Source organism: Pelobates fuscus, chromosome 7, assembly GCF_036172605.1.
Source record: "Pelobates fuscus isolate aPelFus1 chromosome 7, aPelFus1.pri, whole genome shotgun sequence".
In the NCBI taxonomy this organism is placed as follows: Eukaryota; Metazoa; Chordata; class Amphibia; order Anura; family Pelobatidae; genus Pelobates; species Pelobates fuscus.
The window spans coordinates 110,770,245-110,791,216 of record NC_086323.1 but is presented as its reverse complement, the minus strand read 5'-3'; the positions used below and the strand labels follow the sequence as shown (position 1 = coordinate 110,791,216).

At 37.4% G+C, this 20,972-nt stretch overlaps 1 protein-coding gene across 1 annotated transcript in view; it reads right to left on the bottom strand.

Moving 5' to 3' along the window:
* The window catches only part of CACNA1I (calcium voltage-gated channel subunit alpha1 I), a 286,325-nt gene extending 266,040 nt beyond the window's left edge, over positions 1-20,285 (bottom strand). The window contains exons 1-2 of the mRNA XM_063426399.1: positions 20,181-20,285; positions 19,702-19,835 (exon numbers count right to left, since the gene is read on the bottom strand). Coding sequence (XP_063282469.1) covers positions 19,702-19,835; positions 20,181-20,273 — 227 coding nt within the window. The 5' untranslated portion in view covers positions 20,274-20,285. The remainder of the gene's footprint in view (positions 1-19,701; positions 19,836-20,180) is intronic.
* Between the last annotated feature and the right edge of the window lie 687 nt (positions 20,286-20,972).

The window sequence follows — 20,972 nt, the reverse complement described above, 5'->3', positions numbered from 1 at the left end:
CGGATATCTCTGGTGCTAAAATATAGCTATCTCTGAGCAAACACAGATTAGTAACAGAATTGAGCCAGTGATTAAAGAAATACGATTTATTTATTTTATAATTTTATCATACAACATCATGTGAACATGGAGTTAATATTGTAACAACATTTATTCCAGTTCAAAAGCATGAAGCAGTGGGTTGAAAAAAAGGCCTTCTTTTTTTATCACAGCAAAATTGCCAATTGCAAGCCCATTATTCTATTTTCCTACCATAAATCAGCAAAGATGCAATGGTATACTTTTAATTTGAGTATATCCACAGTGTATACATTCTTCTCAGCAGCATCCGTTTTCAACCTTTTTGGTTAAAAACAATCACATTTTGCCCAATTCCAGCTGATCACACGTGAAAATGTTTCAAAATAGCTGACCTTAATTCTCCAGTGTACCCTAACCCATACATCACCTTCCTTATAAAGTAGTGTCTTCATCATTAACATAAAAAACATATGCAAAATGAGAGTTGTCCAGTTTTTAGACGCTTTGGAGACCACAGAAGTCCTTCTTAGGCCTTACAGCCTGAAAATCATCCATAAAACACTGAAATTGGATTAAAAGCCTGTGACACACAAGATGTAAATTAGAGAGCTACGTGGGAGCCCACCATCTTCCCTGTGAACAAATGTGAAATGAGTACATAACAAAACTATGCTCCACTTAAATAATACCTCAAAAATGGCCGTATTGTTGGGCTAATAGAGTAAATGGTACAAGAAATAGTGATGACTTCCTGAAAGATTTAGAAGCCTACAAAAGCAGTGTCAGTATGGTGACATTTTAAATGTATGACTCCTCCCCACGTCAGGTTTTGCTATTGCCCCAAGGTTTAGAGTATTGGGACACTGTGCACTAAATTTCATATGACTAATTGCCTTCCCTTTACTAAAAAATAGTGCATTTACTGTCAGTTTTGCATACTAATATGTGTTTGAATGCTGATGTAAGCATAGTAAGCAAGTGTCATGTTCAGGAAAGTGGTGCAGGGAGGTAAAAGGGGAGGAGTCATCAGTAGAATGTGCCCGATGGGTCCACTTGTTTCCATAGTGACTGCTCTACTTTTAGTACACTGCACCATTTTTGCAAGCACAACACATTGATAAATCTCCCCCAACTTGTTTAGTATGCTGTTTTATATATATTGGGCCCTTGACTGTCCAGTTTTGTCTGTTTGTTATCAAAAGCAGCCTTGCTCAGTTCCACCACATCACCCCATCAACAGTTTTTGAAACAACTATCTTTATTTGCAATGAATGATGCACCGTTAGAAGAAAAATTCTTTCAACAGCACTGCACTGATACACTCTTTGAATATTATTCCATTACAGTGACTATAGCTGGAGACGTTCCTCCTACTGGTTATTAAACCTCTCAACTAAAAATAATCTAACCAAACATTTTTAAAAATGTGGAGTCATTGACAGATAAGTTTTTATTTTGCATGCATAGGTGCCAATCAATCGTTGGCTTCCTGCAATCAAGCTCTATGATTGGTGTATTACATTTAAGTCATTGAGGTTGAACCTTTGATTGTTAGGTCAACTCCACGAGAGCTTTAGCAGAACTGACCAGCATTCCAGGTGTCTTCATCAACAGCCACAATACATTCTTGAAATATTGAATCCAATAAGAGTGTGACTGTGAATTTGTACATGCATTTCACGTCTCACTGCTGTGCATTGGCACATTTTAACCTTTTTCTGGCAATGATGGGTGGTGTTAATGGGACCTACATATAAGTGCAAATGGATGCCTTTGTGGCTACGTGCCTCTGTGCATGTTGCTCTGTGGCTGGCTTGTCACTGTACATGGCATTTATCTAAATGAATATTGTCAGGGTTGAAAACAAAAAAACAGATGGAATTATCACAAAATAAAGGTTGCAGGTAATAAAACCCGAGCAATCCCACAGCTGGCACACTCTGCGGTGAAGAACTATGACTTGGCTTATCAGCTTTTTGATTCGATCTTTGTGTGTTGACTGGGCTGGAAGGTTTAACTGTTTTGCTGCTTGAAGATATTACCTTGAAATGTCTTGTGTGCTATCCATTATGTCAGCAGGTACTTACCTTAATTGTAAACAACAGGTCACATGACAAAATTAGAACCTTAAATTCCTGCAGTTGAGGAGCAAATATTTTCGTCGACAAGCCAGTGCTGTATTTGAAGAGGTGGCAGATATTGGTTTGGACCAAATGCATTTTGACGAGGAGGGAATTAGGAGGATCAGAGCAGGATTAACCATAAAATGACCCTAGGCAACTGCCTAGAGTCCAGGGATAAGACAGGAGCCAGCAAAAATGCATTTGCTTTGCTCCATTCACCATCCCTAGGTGAAGAATGAAAACTAATAACCTGCCTAGGGCTTTGTGGGATCTTAATTCTTCTCTGAGGGGAATGAGTAGGTGGACGAGATATATACTGTTTATAGCTAGGAGGAAGGTGGTTAAACCCCTCTTGTTACTGGTTGTTACATGACAAGCATCGTTAGTTATGGAAGATGGTGAGATACTATTAGCCATGTATAGGACACTATGTATTCTATTAGTGTATTGGTATGCTTTGTTTCATTTGCATGTACCTGCAGTGTAGGGCTCAGCATCAAGCAGAGTATAAATTCTGAAGTCTACAGAATTTTTTATTTTTTTTAAAGACTGAATGGTTTCCTAATCTAACACTATCAGAATGCACAATGTTCTGATATCTTCTACTGGCAAGCCACCCTTGCTCCATCATCAACATAATCTGTTTCATGACTTCTTCCCAGGATTTACTATCTGTATGTCTTCATCCCACTGATATGTTTAGGAAGCTGCCACTTGGTGAAGTACACATTCTGACCCTTAAATCCATCTTATGCATCTCTTGTCAAGATCTTTTGACACACTTCTATTATTTATGTCACATTTTGTTCCCTGTTGTTTTTGCTTTTTTTTTTAACGTATAGTGTGTAGATCGTAGTGCAGCAATGCTAATAATTTATATGGTGAGTGCAAGCAAGGTAAGCTAAAGCATAGAACCCTCTGATATTTGAAATCCTTTAATTGGGGTAAAGAAAGAAAGTAAGTACATGTGATCAATCTGATAAACAGTATCTAACCTGCCAACCAAACAAGGACTGACACTTTATTACACCACTGAATAAAACATCAAATATTCCCTACAACTTGTGTTACGTTTAATATTCCCACGATACTCTCTATTATTTTATGTCAATATGAAAGGTTTTGCATATGACATCACAATCCAGTTCAGTCCTGGCAGAGCCTTGGCACGTATTGTAGTGGATGAGGAAAAATAGAAACACTGTGTTTGTTGACAGGTCCAAAGGGCATGGTTTATAATAATGTTCAACAGGAACCAAGATGGAGAAGAACAGTTCCAGGGCAGGGGTGAATAGAGCAGTGTGGATTTTTACTTTTCTTATGATTCAGACTTGGCAAATACATAATTGTTAAAGAGAATATATTGTCCCGAAAATAGAACCCCCTTTTTTTTTTTTTTTTTTAAACTTTAAGTTCCCTTTATGTTGCTTTGATCTTTGTTCCTATGAACTCTCTCCCTCTGGTGTTTAAAATGCTAAGACATCTCCACTGCAGCCACCCACTCCATTGCCTGCTGACTCTTCCTTGATCTCTTCCTATCCAATGCTTCTCATAGAGAAGCAATAGGGACGAGATATGCATAAGTGGCAAAAAAAAACATGCTCCTCTAATCAAATGCTGCTATTCAGTTCTGAGAGCCTAAAGACCTGTCAGGAAGCTGTGTATTTAACCTTTCTGTGTAAACATTGCTGTTTCTACAAAATGTTTGACATTGCAGGGTTAAAATAACAGGAACACTGCACCCAGACCACTTAATTTAGATTAAGTGGTCTAAGTGCCTTAAAGAAACACTATAGGGTCAGAAACACAAAAATTTATTCCTTACCCTATAGTGTTAAAATCACCCCCTAGCCCTCCTGACCCTGCCCCTGCCCGTGCCCCCTTGCTCCCCTAAATATAGTAAAATTTTACTTTTATTCCAGTCTGCTGCTGCTGGCTCTGCCCCTGATCTGCCTGCTTGGTTACGTAATCAGAAGTGATTCTCTCTGCCAATATCAATGCTTCACCATAGGATTGACTGAGACTGTCAAGGAGGCAGATCAGGGGCAGAGCCAGTATAACTCAAATAAGCCCTGGCCAGTACGCATCTCCTCATAGAGATGTATTGAATCAAGAGGGAGGAGACACTGAATGGCAGTCACTGCCCCAGGAAGCACCTCTAGTAGCCATCTGTAGAGTTACCAGTGGAGGTAGACCCTGTTTCCCTTTAAAGGCAGCTTATTGTATTGTATTATTAAAATGATAAAAAAGTGGATTGTTGCACAGTAAAATTGTACTCAGTTAACAGATAGACAATAGTTTATACAAATTATATAATTTGGTAAATGCTCAGCAGTTTCCCAGATGCTTATACAATAATGAACAATAAATAAATCAGCAAATGAACAAACAAATACACCACAGAAAAAAGGAAACATTGTTCTCCTTACAACACTAAATTATAGAAAGAAACTCATGCAGGCTGGAGCTACTACAGAATTGTAGTCAAGGAATTAACTGGTATTATTAAATGATCCCAAACTCTGCTGAAGTAGAATTTGTTTCTGACTCTTTTTAAGAACAATATTGTACAATAGGAGACATCCTAGGTACATATAATACCTGCTTTCTCATATATGTAAGCAGTATTACTTTAGTTCAGGTGTAGGCAAGCTTCGGCACTCCTGATGTTTGTGGATTACATTTCCCTTGACAATTTGCCATCATTATGGCTGTAAGAGAATTATGGGAGATGTAGCTCACAACATCAGGAGTGCTTAATTGTGTAGCAGGTGCAATAGAGCCTGCTTCCTTGTGGTAATCCTCCTTATGACACAGACATCCTGGCTTAATTGACAGCATATTTCCATCAAACCAGAGTGACATCTTGAAATCATGGCAACTACAGTGCATGTACTGTAGTCGCTGTGATAAAAAGCAAACACAGTGTTCTCCTATTATCTCCTGTTAGTAAACTGTCAACATTGAGGTCTAAATTGATTTATAGGTGGTGTAGGAAAAATTGTAAATAGAACAATGTACAGTTGTAATCAAAATGATCATCCCGCATTGAAAATCAGGTTTATTGTCAAGATTTCAGTTGTCTTTAATGAACAAATCAACCAAAAGCAATTGAAAAAGCCCAATGCTTCAAGTTGTTTCCCAAAGTCAACAAAAAATGCAATGTATAATGATTTCTCCAGTCTCTCAATTTGTCAACCCCCTTATGGCAAGCATCTTTACTATTTAGTAAAGCACCCTTTTGCTATTATGATGTGCTGCAAATGAGATGTAAAGCCAGACACCAGCTTCTGTCAGCGTTCCTGAGGAACCTTAGCCCATTGCTCAAGAGCAATGGCATCCATTCCAGTAATATCCTTGAGCTTGCGTGCTGCAATCGCCTTCTTCAAATCCCACCACAGATTTTCTATGGTGTTCAAGTCAGGTGACTGTGATGGCCACTGTAGAATTTTTCAGGACTTCTTCTGCAACCAAGCCTTGGTGGAATTTGATTTATGCTTGGTATCATTGTCAATGATGTCCAAGCTTCAGTTTCCTCACAGATGGCATGATGTTTTCTCCTAGGATATCCGAATACTTAAGTGAATCCATCTTGCCTTCAACATCCTGCAGGTTTCCAGTGCCAGAGGATGCGAAGCAGCCCCAGAGCATCATTGAGCCACCACCACGCTTAACTGTAGGCAGAATCCCAAAACTTCTGTGGCTCATTTATATGATTTTAAACGTATTAGAGCTGACTTTTCTTGTGCTTTTGGGTCAGTAGTTCTGTATGTCTTGGAACTATGACATGGAAACCTTCTTCTGCACAGTATGTGCCTTAATTTGCTCACTGAAACAACAGTGCCTGTTTCCAAAAAGTATTTTCTGTCACTTGAGGGGTTTTTTTTGGCTACCTTCTCATACATCTAAATTGCAACCATTAATAGATTTATTTTTCTGCCCTGTCCAAGTAGTGTAACCACTGTTCCTTTAACTTTGAACTTGCGAACCATGCTTCCAACGGTGTCTCTAGGAACGTTTGCTAACGTTTTGCATGCTGTTCCTTGTTTGTGAAGGTCAATTATTTTTTCTCTTAACTTTGTGTACCATTCTTTACACTTGGCCATATTTTTAACATGCAGTCAACTGTGACACTCAACAAAGTTCAGGCTATTTCAATTGTTCTAGCTCAAGCTCATCTGGTGCAACTAATAAAGCCTTGATTAGTTTTATCAGGTAGGCTTGAGACAACACCTGTTTTGCATAAGTGTGCTGTTGTGAGGGATTCTATTCAGGAGGGTTGAATAATTTTGAGACTGGAGAAGTCATTATAAGTTGCATTTTCAGGTGAATTTGGGGACACCACTTGAAGCATTTGTTGTGTTGAGTTATTTTAATTGCTTTTGTTTGATTTGCTCATTGCAAATAGCTGAGAGTCTGTATAATTTGACAATAAACTTGATTTTCAGTGGGGGTGGAATAATTTTGATTGTATCTGTATATTTGGATTTTTATGATCAATACATTTAAGTTATATGTACCATGACAGGGACACTTATAAAAACATATATAATTTAGGAATTATTGTTCAGTAGAAACAGACACCTGTAGACATACAGTGTAACTGGCCATAAATATCAATAATTTAAGATTTTCATATTAAAGACATACTTTGAGCACCAAAACAGCTTTAGCTTAATGAAGCTGTTTTGGTCTATAGATTATGTCCCTGCAGTCTCATTGCTCAATTTTGTGCCATTAAGAAGTTAAATAATGTTGTTTATCGAGCCTTAGCCACATCTCCAGGACACTTGTAAGTATGTGTTTTCAATCAATATGGTTTTGTAATTAGGTCCATAAGGTTCTCAATCTAGAACCGGCTCTATTCTAGGAAACACGTAGGAGTAGAAGGCCCACATATCTGCAATTGCAAAAGATAACCTGAAATGTCCCATATAGTATAATTTCCAGATGGCATTTTCCAAAAAGTCATCCATTCATTGCAAACAGGTACCCATAAGCAGTGTATTGTTATTATTAGTTTTGTCACGCCTATTCAGCAAGTAGAGTAGATAAGCTTGAAAAAGACCTTTGTTGGTCGAAACGTTGCGTTGCATTTTGTTACATTAAAGCTGCATACGGCTTAAAATTTGGAGTTCCTGTGATCTTTTCTTCTCTTTTCATCTTTGCCTATTCAGCAAGTGGCAAAAATTGCATTTGCCCTTAAATGGTAATATTTCTAATTCAATCACAAATATTGCAAGATGACGGGTATTGCATAATCTCTAGAATATTTTATCACCCTAATATATCTGTTAACGACAAAGTAATAAATGAAAAAATAATATTCCGTCCATTGAACACTTTTAATTTGAAGGTATTCACAAAATATCTATTTTGCCCTACGCTTAATTTCTAGCTATTCTTTACATGGTTTGAAAAATGTATTATTATTTTTTTATTTTTTTTTAAATGTTATTTTCTTAACCTAAAACACCCAGTAGTTAAGAGTTTAATAAGTACTGCGGGATAGTTGCATGATAGCAAATCTATAAAATATTCATGCTATCTTGGAGGGTGCATGAAATAATTGCCATTTAGGCACAATCAGTATGCAACTAAGGAAGCTAGGTTCCCATTGCATCTGTCTGGCTGAATGTCATGAGATTTGCTTAGATGTAGTAAAAAAAAAAAATTAATTAGGTATATGAGAATCAAACAGACATTTAAATAATTGCACCAATCAGGTAAAGTCAACAAATCAAGCAGAAGTTGCAACAGGTAAATCTAAAGTCTGGATAGAAAAATTTCAGTAGGCACACCAAAGACCCTTAGCAATAGGAAGTTCTAATATATAAAGTCTACACTGAGAATGTTGATTGGGATTAATTCCAGCTGATCTCACCACAGTCTCTCAATAGCCCATGGAAAAAACATTGTTAGAAAAGGTAATCATGTTTAAATCCCCAAATGCCTTAGAGGGATAATGCAGGTAAGTCGATAGAATTGCTTGTTACAAGTTTAATTCCCATTGTGATCACTTCTGCCCAGTCATGAGGTTCTCTTTTCAGGTTTTATATTACTGACATGAAGATGGTGTCGGAGAAACATCAGTCCTTAGAAGAATGAGGAATGAAGGAAAGTAGAAGAAAAGGCTGTAGCTTGCTCTTACGTGCCGTAAAAAATGCACAGATCTTGAAATGAGATAGAGGTGTTCAAGCCTTCCCATCACTTGCTTGAACAGGGCTTAATGTTATGTTAGAATCAAGTAAACTTAATTTTGGTTGATGAAGAGAAGAACTTTTTGTAATGGTAAAAACACCCTAGGTAGGGAGAAGCAGGAGTAACTGAAGGGTCAAGGACATGTGTGAGATCTATTATGCACTGTCCAAGCATTAATCATTGTCTGGATTGGAGCACATGATGTTTTTTGGTTTAGAGCAAGTAAGGTTACCTATTCTGATTTTTGACCCCTTATCTGAAGTGCAAACGGGTAAAAAGTTGTTAGCACATATGGCAATAATGATGTATAGGAAGGCTGAGCCTGTAGACAGAGCCTGAATTTGTGGAAGAGGTTACCTGGGCAATAAATACAAAGGTCGCCCCTTCCTCTGTGCCGATAATGGCTGGTTTAGCCCACCTACCACTCCCTTTATCAAGCCATTTCATTTTGGTGGGCCCTCTTTTTACAAGCATACCTAAACATTGGTTTTGACACACCACAACTGACTTACACCATTACTACTATAACTCAGCTTAATGTCCTTGACCACAAACGTATATATAAATATATATATGAGGTTACTATCTCAGTGAAGGTAAAGCAAGGCGGTGTATAAACTTCTGTTCCAGTTATGTTCAATAAGCAAATAAAAATAAGTGTCTGAGCCGCACTAAGCTTTAAATCACAAATCTAGGAGGAAGATGAGTGAAAACTGATATTCATAAAAAAAAAGTGGATTGAACACAGAAAATAGGCCACATACATGTGGACTACAAATACAAAATGAAAAATAATCAACACACCATAAAGTTTGGTTATCTTGGTGCTCAGTTCTATAAACTCCGATACAGCATATGTCAAACTTTTGGTTCAATTTTTTTTTACAAATCTCTGAACATATTGACCATTCTGAGATAGGGATGTCTCTGCATTCTGATGTTTCCATAAAGACGTATTTCAACAAGGGAAGAAGGCAGTGATATATTTCAGGTAATTGATAATAAACAAGTCATGGAAGCCTCAGAAGATCTTTTTTGGAAAATTTGTTGGAATATGGCCAAGACACTGAATTGGCAAAACGACATCATAGGTATGACCTAGTGCCCAAGGTATGCATGCATATTGCCTTCAACTCCTATCACTCTGACTTGGACAAATAAGTGTTTTATGAGGTTTGGAGTAAGGACAACACAATATTTTCTATTGTTTTGTTCATGTAACCAGTGCAGGGTCAGAGGGCCTATTTTTTTCAGGTGGAGATTGTAAGAGGAGGTAGATTTTGCCAAAAAATGAATGGAATATTTAGAATGTCATTCATTCAGTATGTCAATCACACAATTTTCAATATGCTTTGGAGAAATCATATCGTACTCTTTCATGTGATCACATCTGAGAACTCAGTGAGTTAAGCTTTAGCAAAATTAATAAAGTAAGTATATGTAAAAATGTTGCAAACAGAAAAGTAAACAATGACTTAAAGTGGAGGTCGGTGTTCTTCATCACTTGTAGAATAATGGAGCTCTAGCTAGGGCAGACCGAGAATGAATAAGAATAAGGGAAATTGAACACAGTCAAAGAACCGGTTGTCAGTATACCCAAATTAGCAATCAGAAAGCAGTCTCAATAGTCACCAGACCAGAAGAAAGCAGATTTCCATTTGCTGCTTAACTCAAATATAATGCCCAGGTGAAGTCCAAAAAACATTTGATAAGATGGAAATTAATTAAGGTGAAGACAGGAGCAGGCTCTAGTTCATTTTAGATACATTTTTCATTTCAGAAAATGCTAAATAAGAAGAATGTGTACTATGTTCTAAGTCTATCTTGAGCAGGTTTAAATTTGATGAGTGAGCCTACCAAAGCAGAGGGAAGGTATTTCCTAGAGAAAGCTCAACATCGGTCAAAATGCTACCCATGAGTACAATGTACCTGAATTGAAGAGCAGACGAGTAGAGCTGAGCTGTGGCAGGATCTGGGTGTTAGAGGATTAGATCATGTCTGTCTTTTACAAAGTCTCTAATCAATCAAATCAACTAATGGATCTCACTCACAAATCCTTGAACTGTAAAAGAACAGATAGGTTCTCATCTTAGAAACACACTATGCTTTGTATAGGCTAAATAGGACAGATGTCTCAAAGGGGAAGCAATAGCATTGGACTTGTTTAATAAGACAAATACAAAATAGACATTAAAGGGACAATCTAGCAATGTAAGGGTCAACCAACATTATACAAATGTGATTAGTCTGAGGATTGGGACCCCTGGGACAGGGCCAACACAAGAAAGGCAGTGAATCTTGTTAATGCTTGTTTGCTAACATGGACAAACCCTGACGTGTTAGTGCTGGTTGAAGGCTTCCCATTTTAGCACACTATGGAGTTAATGGGATAGCAGCCTAAAAAACAAACATCTCCTTCAGACTTTATCCAATCTCTTATAAATCTGGGCTCTGACTATTACATGTATATACAGAGAAAGAGAAAACCATACAATATTTAAAGAAAGATTAAATTAGTATTGAAAAGTACGGCATCCGCAGATATTAAATGGAGTCCCTAAAATTGTTTAACAACGTACCTGTTTGTTACAGCAATGCAACATGCCACCAACACATAAGAGGAATTAGAGGACATTGTGCAATTCATCAGAGCATGGTGCATGAGCTTCTATAAAATGTGACAATTTTGATTTGTTTGTTCTTCAAAAGATTACTATGTGAGAAAACCGTGACAGGCTGACAGCACAGAGGAATGATCATGAGAATCCTTCTAGTATAGTGACATACAATGTACATGCAACACAAAGAGGTCTACTGAAATACTAAGATATAAAAAGATATAACACAACAATATTTTAAAAACACACACATTAAACTTTTGGTTCGTCTGATTTGTTTCCGAATCTTTTTTTTTGGTACCAAAATTCCACAAAGCCGAACCAACATATGGCCGAAATTTGTGGGGTCCCCAAAAATGTTCTATTTTCAGGAAAAAATATTCGGCCGCACCTAGTTTTCTTGTTGTGCACAGGTCTAATGTATTTGTACACTATGCGTACACACTTAAATTTAAAGCATAGCATGGCCAGTTTGCAAACCTCGGAAATACTGGATGTACACTGGAATTACTTGCCTGGGATTTTTAAAAGAGAAAATGACTAGAATGACATTTAATATACTGCAAACCTTTTATTTATGGATTGATTGTTTTTTAGTCAAAATATTACATTAAATGTAGTGTTGTGTGAATAAGTCAAATGTGTGTAATTCATTCATGACAGTAGTTTTACTCAGGATTTAAATCTAGTTTGGCACGGCAGTAATTTCTGAGTGACACTGCATATGTTACAATGCAGTTTTAAGGATTAAGACTCAATTGAATATTGTGTTGGTGCATTTTCCTTTATTGATTAAACAGATAAATGTGCAGCTGTCTTGAATTGCTCCACACTTCAAATGCCTGCTGGTAGCAATTAAATAACAGAATGATGGTTAAAAATCGAACACATACTCCACTGATTTAAAACTCAGATTATACCCAGTGCAAGTCAATCTCATTTAGTTTCATAACAAAATAAATGTGAACATTTTTTTTTTGCCGGGAGCCTGTCATCTTTCCAAAGACGGTACTGTAGTTCACACTTGTACTGAAGTGGTTATATAATATTGATTTCTAAATTTAATTACTTCTTACTACAAAGATGATCGTAATATAATTTGGAAGTTGCCGGGAGGTCTTGGTACTAATGTTACTGGATAATCGCTATAATAATAGGTTAAATTTCTGGAATTTACATGACCTTAACATATCTTTCATGTCAGACTGATATATCTCTGTTGCGCTCTGGGATACATATTGCAAGATCAAGCAAATGTGTTTTTATCATGTTTAGAAGTAGTGGCATCCAGTATACACTTTAGAGATTTAAAATATGTAGGCTGATGTTATCTTTTAGTGTTTAATTCATGGCTAGAATATCAGAGTAGGCAATGGTCTCCAAGGTATATATACAAACAGTTACATGAACTGGATTACCTCTGTGCAACGAGATACAATGTTACTCTGTAATGTGTCCTCTTGGGAGAAGTGTTCCATACAACAGAAAGGGCCTTTCTGATCTTCAGAGGGAATCAGTGACATCAAAGTTTTTCCCCCCGTAGGATATGAGTAGATAAAGCAATGTAGCCATAATGATTTGTCTAGTCCATTGATGTCCACTTTGTACATAGGGTGGATTTATTTGGAATGACTATGCCCCCATTGTGCTCCCTAGTAATTATAAAGGATGATATGAATGCAACCTTCATATATCATGCTATTTAGATGAGTCTCTTACCTACACTATGCAAACTTTCTGAAGAAATATTGCTTAGTTTAATAATTCAACTCTGGAGCCTGTACAAACCTGAGGGTCTCAGGTTCATTGATGTGTTCTATGAAAAAGATTTGTACCTCTCACTGTACAATTTTGCTTCCGCTCATTATTCTCTCTTGTGAATCTTGGACAAATTTTATACAGGAAGTCTCTGCTCTTCAAAGGGAACTATCAACAGTCTTTAACTGTGATGTTTACTTGTCCCATATTTTTAACAGATGCGAGTATATTTTGAATGCATTTAGGAGATCGGAATAATAAAATGTAATTTACACATCCACTATGCTGTATGTATCTCTATCCTGGAAATTAGTACCTCCGTCCTGACTCCTTGACAATCATTGATACAAGGTCTGCCTTTTATTGACACTAAAAAAAATAATTAGCATCTGTCAATCAACACAATTGGGATCAAGTAATAAGACAGAGATAACTAATGGCCAGAAGGGAACATAGTAAGCATAGGAGAAGAAACAGAAATTAGTATTTCTCTTGCTCCCATGCAATGTGTGCCTTGTCTGTGTCAAAGACTGAACTAAAATGTGACGTCAACTGCAACTTTAATATATCATTTTTAAAAATGGAGAATCACATGAAAAAAAATGAAAAAAAATATTGCTAAATTTTAAGGTTTTATTCAATGAAGTAATTTCCAAATAAGTAATGCTTTATATTTTGTAACATACAACAAGGCATGGAAAAAACAAGTTACCTGTGCTCTCTCCTTAATCCCTATGTATTTTTAAACAAATTGATGTTTTTTAGTTACCTCCAATGGCCATGAGAGGATGAGCCCACCTCCTAACTCTAACCATTCACCTTGCTTCCTTGAGCGTCTGGCAAAAATCTCTACTGAGACAGAAAGGGGTATTTTTTTATATACACCCCTATATATTATTAACCCTTAATAGGGAACTAATAGGTCTGCCTTGACATTGACAGGTGGGCTCATCCTCTCAAGGCCATTGGAGGTAACTAAAAAACCTCCATTTGTTTAAAAATACATAGGGATTAAGGAGAGAGCGCAGGTAACTTGTTTTTCTTTGGTTTTTACTATATATTGGGGCTGATGTGTACTGTAGTCATTGCAGCCGCCCAGTGATGGGAGTGAGCGCAGGACTTATCTTTCTGCATTTGTATACAACAAGGCATGGCCATCGAGGGCTCCGAGATCTCAGGTGGCCTCACACTGTTGGTGATGGTCCCACAGGAAGTGTGTGGTTCAGTTCTAGCAGCAACCTTTACAGGTATGTTACTGCGAACACTGAGAACAGGCAGGAACTCCTTGACAGTGGTGGAAAATAGTTCCAGAGAGTTGGTGGCGAACGATAGAAGTCCTGCAGTCTAGCATGGAAAGAGGTGATAATAGAAGAGGTAATCTCAAAAGGAAGATGGACACAACTTTATAAAAATGTGTTAAATGCCCTGCCGGTAGTTTGTTTTGTTAACCATGGATAAATTTTTAACATGGTGGAATGTTTACTATGTATTTTATATTTTTTAAAAGTTGAAAGCTATAGATTTAAGAATGTAGCTAAATGTCACGGTTCTCACCGTGGCAGACAGACGGCCAGACGTAGTCGCTCCTGGAGTTCCCAACTACATTGGGGGCTGCACCTTGACTTGGCTGTGCTTCACCTGACCCTGATTAGACATCAGCAGGGTATTTAAACTCAGCCTCGCCCTGTGCTCAGTGTCAAGTCTTTGATCCTGTTGTGTGTTTTGTACCAGTGTTCCTGTCGTTTCATCTGCTGCTTATTATTGACCCCGGCTTCTGACCTCTGGCATCACTTGACTTTGGCTACTCCTCGTTGTTCCTGTCCTCTGGCATCCTTTGACCTTGGCTATCCCTCGACAATCCTGCTGCTTCAGTCCTTGCCTGTCCTGCGTATTGGTACTTCATCCTGCACAGCCCCTCGTGCACAGACCCACAGGCCAGGTGAATTCTTACCTGACCACCTTGGCCTATGGCTATCTGCAAGGGTGAGCAACATATCTGCGCTACAGACTCCCAACTCAGGTAAGACACCTGACACTAAAGAAGCATGTTGAGGAAGAAGGCAGAAACACTATATTGTGTATCGATAAGTAAAACCCCTCATTTAAATACATCATAACAGACCTTTAATATGTCTAAGTAAAGAAGACGTCATACTTTTGAAAATCTGAATATTTATAAAAATAATTATATAATTAGAATGCTTGATGATCCTTTTACAATATGTTTGATGGCAATCTGGCACAAAAAGTGTTAATAATAGTTTCCAGCTATGTGACTTTGAGTACACGGAAGCGCAATGCATATTTATACCGAGGATAATATGTGCTAGCTAATATTTTATTTCACCTAGGATAAAAAATGTCTGTGTTCTTTTGACTCCCATCCCGAAAATTCTGTTTATCACTCTCCCTGGCCCTTTTGTGTAACTCCTTCCCGTGCATGAAATTCAGCCTTTACAGAAAGAAATGATACAGGTGAAGGGAGAGATAGGAAGAATTGGAGCAGAGAGAGAAAGGCTTTATATCTTACTGAATTCAGAACAGCTTATGCCGGCTGGATAAAAAAAAAAACTCATTAGAGCAGTAGGGTAGTACATGCTCTACGAACAAACTCTATTTGCCTACCTTACCTTTGAACCTCCTATGATACTAAAATAGTTCATTTTTGCTCGACTCAATCTATATTGTCTGAGTGAATTTCGAAATTGCTTGGATTTGAAGAAAATAAACACATTAACAGTTCATTATATGTTGTGTTCCAAAGACATGCATTGTGAGTTATGTGCTGACAGATTTTGATTCAACCCTTTTGATACCAAATGGTGAAAAAAGAATATCCCTTCAGTCTTATTGAAAAGCAATTATAAAAAAAAAAAAAAAAAAAAAAAAAAAAAGATGATTTGTTCAAAATTTGAGATGATGTGAAAACCATAATGCGTTTGTCTTTCTGGCAGAAATCACTTCAAAAAGTAGCTTTTTTGTTTGTTTGGCAAACAAGGTAAAAACAATTAGTGACTAATTTCACAGATCTAGAAAAGCAATTCAATAGATTTTATATTACACCATATTTAAGATTACGATGACGCACATGAGCATTTTATGTGATCCTTTATAGTTCAGGGTCAGGCATCCTTCACCACTCCAGACTTCATCTCCCCTGATGCTTTGCCAGTAGTGATGTCCCGAACAGTTCGCCGGGAACCGTTCGCCGGCGAACATAGCGTGTTCGCGGTCGCGATATTCGGTGCGCCCCCTATTCGTCATGGAGGTGGGAGGGTCTGGGAGGGAGGGTGTGCTGCTGATTGGCTGGAATGTGTCTGCTGACTGTGAGGTACAGGGTCAAAGTTTACTCAATGATGACGAATAGGGGGCGGACCAAACATTGCTCGTGTTCGCGACTACGAACACGCTATGTTTGCCGGCGAACGGTTCCCGGCAAACTGTTCAGGACATCACTATTTGCCAGCATTATGACTGTAAAAGCATCATGGGAGATGTAGTCCACGTCTAGAGTGCCAAAGGTTCTTTACCTGTGCCAGAGGTTCTTTACCTGTGCCATAGTTATTCTTCTTAAGGATTTTTTTTGTGTTTTAATGGCCAGAAGCATAATGGATTTTAAGATGACTTCTACTATGTACCTCTCTTCTTGGGATTATTAAAAGTGTTTTACATTAAGACATTTTATTTGCCAAACCACTGAGTTAAATGAGATACGAGAATTTTCTCACTTTTGTTTTTAGATATTCACTACAATTTCCATTTGTTTATTTAGCCCAACACATTATTTGCCTTTGTTGGAATATAGAGGTCAATGCAAAATGCATTATTTTATGTTCATTTTTAAGATCTTCCTAAGAGTAGATCCAGTGCCAAGTAACTTGTTTTCAAAGTGTTTATTTTTCATTATAACAAAATATAAAGAATATCAGCAATCAGGTTTCTATTTTTAATAATACTCTTCAGAGTTAACAAGGGAGTGTATGAGTAATGGGTTATGTGTCAATAGAAAGGAGTACACAGAGGAAGGAACAGCAATCCTTCATATGTGAAAAAGGAAGTCAATGAATGTAGAAATATACCGGGTTATTCACTAAAGTAAGAATTTAAAGATAATTTTAAGTTCAGGGCCAAAGTTGCAGAACTGAAAATATAGTGACTTAGAGAATTTTTCCAATTCAGATATTTGGGCTTTAAATTTAAATTCACTGTGAATTTTCACTTTCATGAATAATCCTGAGTTAGAACGTACACTACAGCTGAGTTAAAGCAAAGTATACTTAAAACATTACTAGCTTCTATGATGTATTTATGTCTTGCGCTTCCATAAGCACCACCACACAGTACTACCAGACCTTAATTTATTAAACTCACCTCTTCTATCCCTTCTACTCTCAATAGTCAGTGTTGAGTCTTTTCTAGGTATCAACCCCAATATTGTTCATTCCCTAGCCATATCTATTTTCCCCCTTCCTCTTCAAGTGTCTCCACTGCAGATTATCTCTTCAGCCTTGTGCCTCTGTATCCATGTTTCCTCCCGTATTCACATATGCACTCTTGCATCATGCTTCCCCTCACCATCCTCCTTTCCCCACTAACAGCTTACATCAAGGTTGTCCCTTATCTCCCTTTCTTATTTACCTCAATTACGTGCTAGAAATATACAGAGTCCCAACATGCAGGATTGTGGCAGATCGCCTAGCACCCCGACCGGGTGCCTCCGCCAATTGCTGCTTCCTAGTGCTCACCTAGTACTCCAAGCACTCCACCAGACACCATCAGCACCGTAGTCCCCACTTCCAGCATTACAGCTTGGTTGGGGTCTCGCCGTCCTCCACCCACCCTGGTCCCAAGGATCAAGCTTCCAGTGGGCAGACCTCTCCTACCCTAGAGAGTGTAGCAGGCTGCTCTTACAAGAGCAAGTGGTTATAACCCAGAGGAGTATAGTGATACAGCAATCCCCAGAGCAGATACAACTGATCCCCCCACACATGAGATGAGACTCTATGTTGAGGGTAGGCAGGAACTCATTTATTGGCAGCCACAACTGGCCTTATATGCAGGTCCCCATGCAAGGGACACTCTCCCCTGGACCTGAGAGTAGACTACAGTAAAAACATACACACTATTACATTGGCTCTCAGGTCTCAGGACACTGCAATACAAAGTAGGTCAATCCCTCCCCTGTGACTGGGAGATAATTACTTAAGTACACAAACATTATCTCTCAGTACAAGCAATACAACAACACCTCAAAAGTATCCCTAAAATACACGGAAACCCCACAAAAGTCATATCCCCTGATAGCCCCGATCTGGGGGTCCAACATATCCATAAATCACCAAAATTGGTTCTGGGGTTCGGGATTTCCATGGAAGTCATAATTTTGACCGACCGTGCACATGGTCCTAGGCCCAAAACAGTTCCTGGGAATTAGGGCCAACGGTCAGTCTCTCTTTATGGAGTACAAAAGCACATAAATCACATAAGTTTTTAAAGGGCCCATAGTCTTTTGGCAGGAGGCTGGCAAGCAGGCCCCTCCAAGAACACGTCGCAGAGGCATTTCTACCACAAGGATAAACAGGATAAAGACACGTATGGCCTGTCCATAGAGGTGGCCAGACTTACCATATTGGACAGATGCAGAGTAGTCAAATTACATGCCAAGGTCAAAGGAGTACAGAATAGCAACAGGATGTGACAACAGGACAAGGTCAGACCAGGAGAGATCAGCTAAATCAATGTATAAGCCAAGGTCAAAAACAGACAAATCAGTTACATGCAGGAAAAAACTCTCTGGTAACTAAAGACCATGATAGGGCACTGAGCTCTACAAGGAGCAGGTTTAAATAGGGTTAGCATCTGACATCATCACGGTGCTTGCAGAACTTTTGCTAGAAATTAGAGTTGTACCATTTTGCATAATGTTTTACATAAGTGCAACACATTGTGTTAATATGGAGATGTGGATTCAGTGATGAACATCTTGTGTAAATATTGACGCATCAGGAGTGTATTTCGTTACTATCATGTCACTGTTCAGAGAATTCTGTGCCAATACTGATGCATGAATGGCAAGGGACATTATAACATCACTAGCTAAGGACTGGCGGCGTCAATATTGGCACAGGAAAGATGCACTACGTCATTAGAATGTCGATGGGCACCTGCTTCAACATTCACAAAGGAAGGGTGCATAGTATTGCTCGGCATGGCAGAATGAGGCCAGTTTACAGGTTGGTTCCCTAACACTTCAAAAGCCTGTGTTTAATATCAAAGAGGTTGTCTATGGTGGGCATTTAGTTCATATTTTGCAGCTCTTCTAATAGCCACATCTCCCCTCCTTTCATTACCACACATTGTATTTTATTGCCATTTAGTATGTACCTGTACAAAGCATCACAGACTCTAACATTACATTTTAAACAGGAAGCACCTAATATTATGACTATGCCAGCTTTTAAAGAAGAGGCATTTTAGTTTTTTTTTGTTTTTTTTTTTGTTTTTTTTGTTTAATGTTTTTACATAAATAGAAAAGTTAAGCTATCCTTTACTAAGATTAATTTAAGTGTTGCCTAATTATCACCCATCTGTTGATAAAATGGTATTAATGAATGTTTCACCCTCAATTTAAGATACTGGATTGACTTATCAAATATCACCATCATTTGACCTGAGCCTTAGTCTCCTATTTTCTCCTGTGTTATTTACTAATTTAACTATCAAATGCAAAATTATGTCTAGTGAGTGAAAAAGATGCTTTGAATATTTTCTCTATTCTCTGACACTATAGGTGGATAAGCCTTATAATGCAGGCTTGGTAGATTAATTTTTTTATCCTAGTAATTTAACTTTTTATCCTTTTTAGAATATTTGCAGAATATTTCCCAAAAATACATTTTAAAAAAAATTATCACATGTTTTCTTTACCATCATCTTTATCGTTCTGTACTAACTTGCAATTTTACAATAAATCTACTTACCCAGCCATGACTATAAAGAAGTCCAATCTATTCCATGTATCTCCAAGGTAACATTTCTTTCCAAAAATTCCCAAGGCCACCATTTTCACCACCATTTCCATTGCGAAGAAGATAAAGATGAAGTCATCAAATACCTGATATTGTCAACAGGACAATAATATAATTAGCTTTGCATTCATAACATGAACAGTTCAATAACGTTGTAATTGCATTGAACGTTTGTAAAGAAATAAAAAAAATCCGTTACAGCAAAAGCTCTACCTCATAACTCTATTTAGTTTTGTGTTTATTATACTAAGCTATACCTATACAAAGACATAAAGCAGCATTTCTTGCAGACAAGAATAAATATATTTACAGATAATTTAGATTCCCAAATAGTCATTTATTTATTATAAAAATGGAAGTTAAAAAGGTTTATTGATTTTTTTTTTTAAATGTATAACGATTCAATGTTCTTTTTTAGAATGCAAGCTTACTTGAAGAATTTGGCACCGATCTGATGAACAGTCAACATCTTCACAGGGCTGAAACATTCCAAGGGTTACACAATTCAAGAGGATCACCATCATGCTTAGACACTCGAACCAGGTGAGAGAAATCAGGTTAAGGAAAAATTGTAACAATTCTCTGTCTTCTTACAAGCATTTTCCTACTTCTGCCACCAATTATAATTATATAATTCAATAGACAAATCAAGGTATGAACAGAACTGTTTGATTACATACATAAAGAAGCTCTTTACTGAGCCTTGAAATAATATTCTGAATATATATATATAATTTTAATTAAAATATGTAATGAATTAGCAATTTCATACTTTAGTGGTTTTATAGCTTTAGATAGTTATCAATCAGAATTAGCACCGACCTGATTGTCACTATCTTTAGTCTCTTTAGCATCTTTAGTTATTAGAAAAGGTGTTAGGATGATTCAAGCACATCCACAAGACAATAATGAATATATATTGTGAACATGTGGAGAAAAAGGTTAAAACATATTAAAGAATTCTTACCGATTTCATACAAGAATATTGTCATGTCAAATTGTATAATAGTTCAGTAACATAAAGTCCAGTAACGTCATATGTGTTCTCAAAATAGTTAATCTGTTCTGACTCTGTAGGTTTTTTTCCTGCAATTTCAAATTTGCTTCCAATTATTGCTGCATCTCTGTATACTATGAAAATTAAAAGCCTCTTTGGATTGCTTTTCTGTGAAGTGCATAATGAATTTCTATGTAATATCCATGACCTTCTGCTGGATACTCTT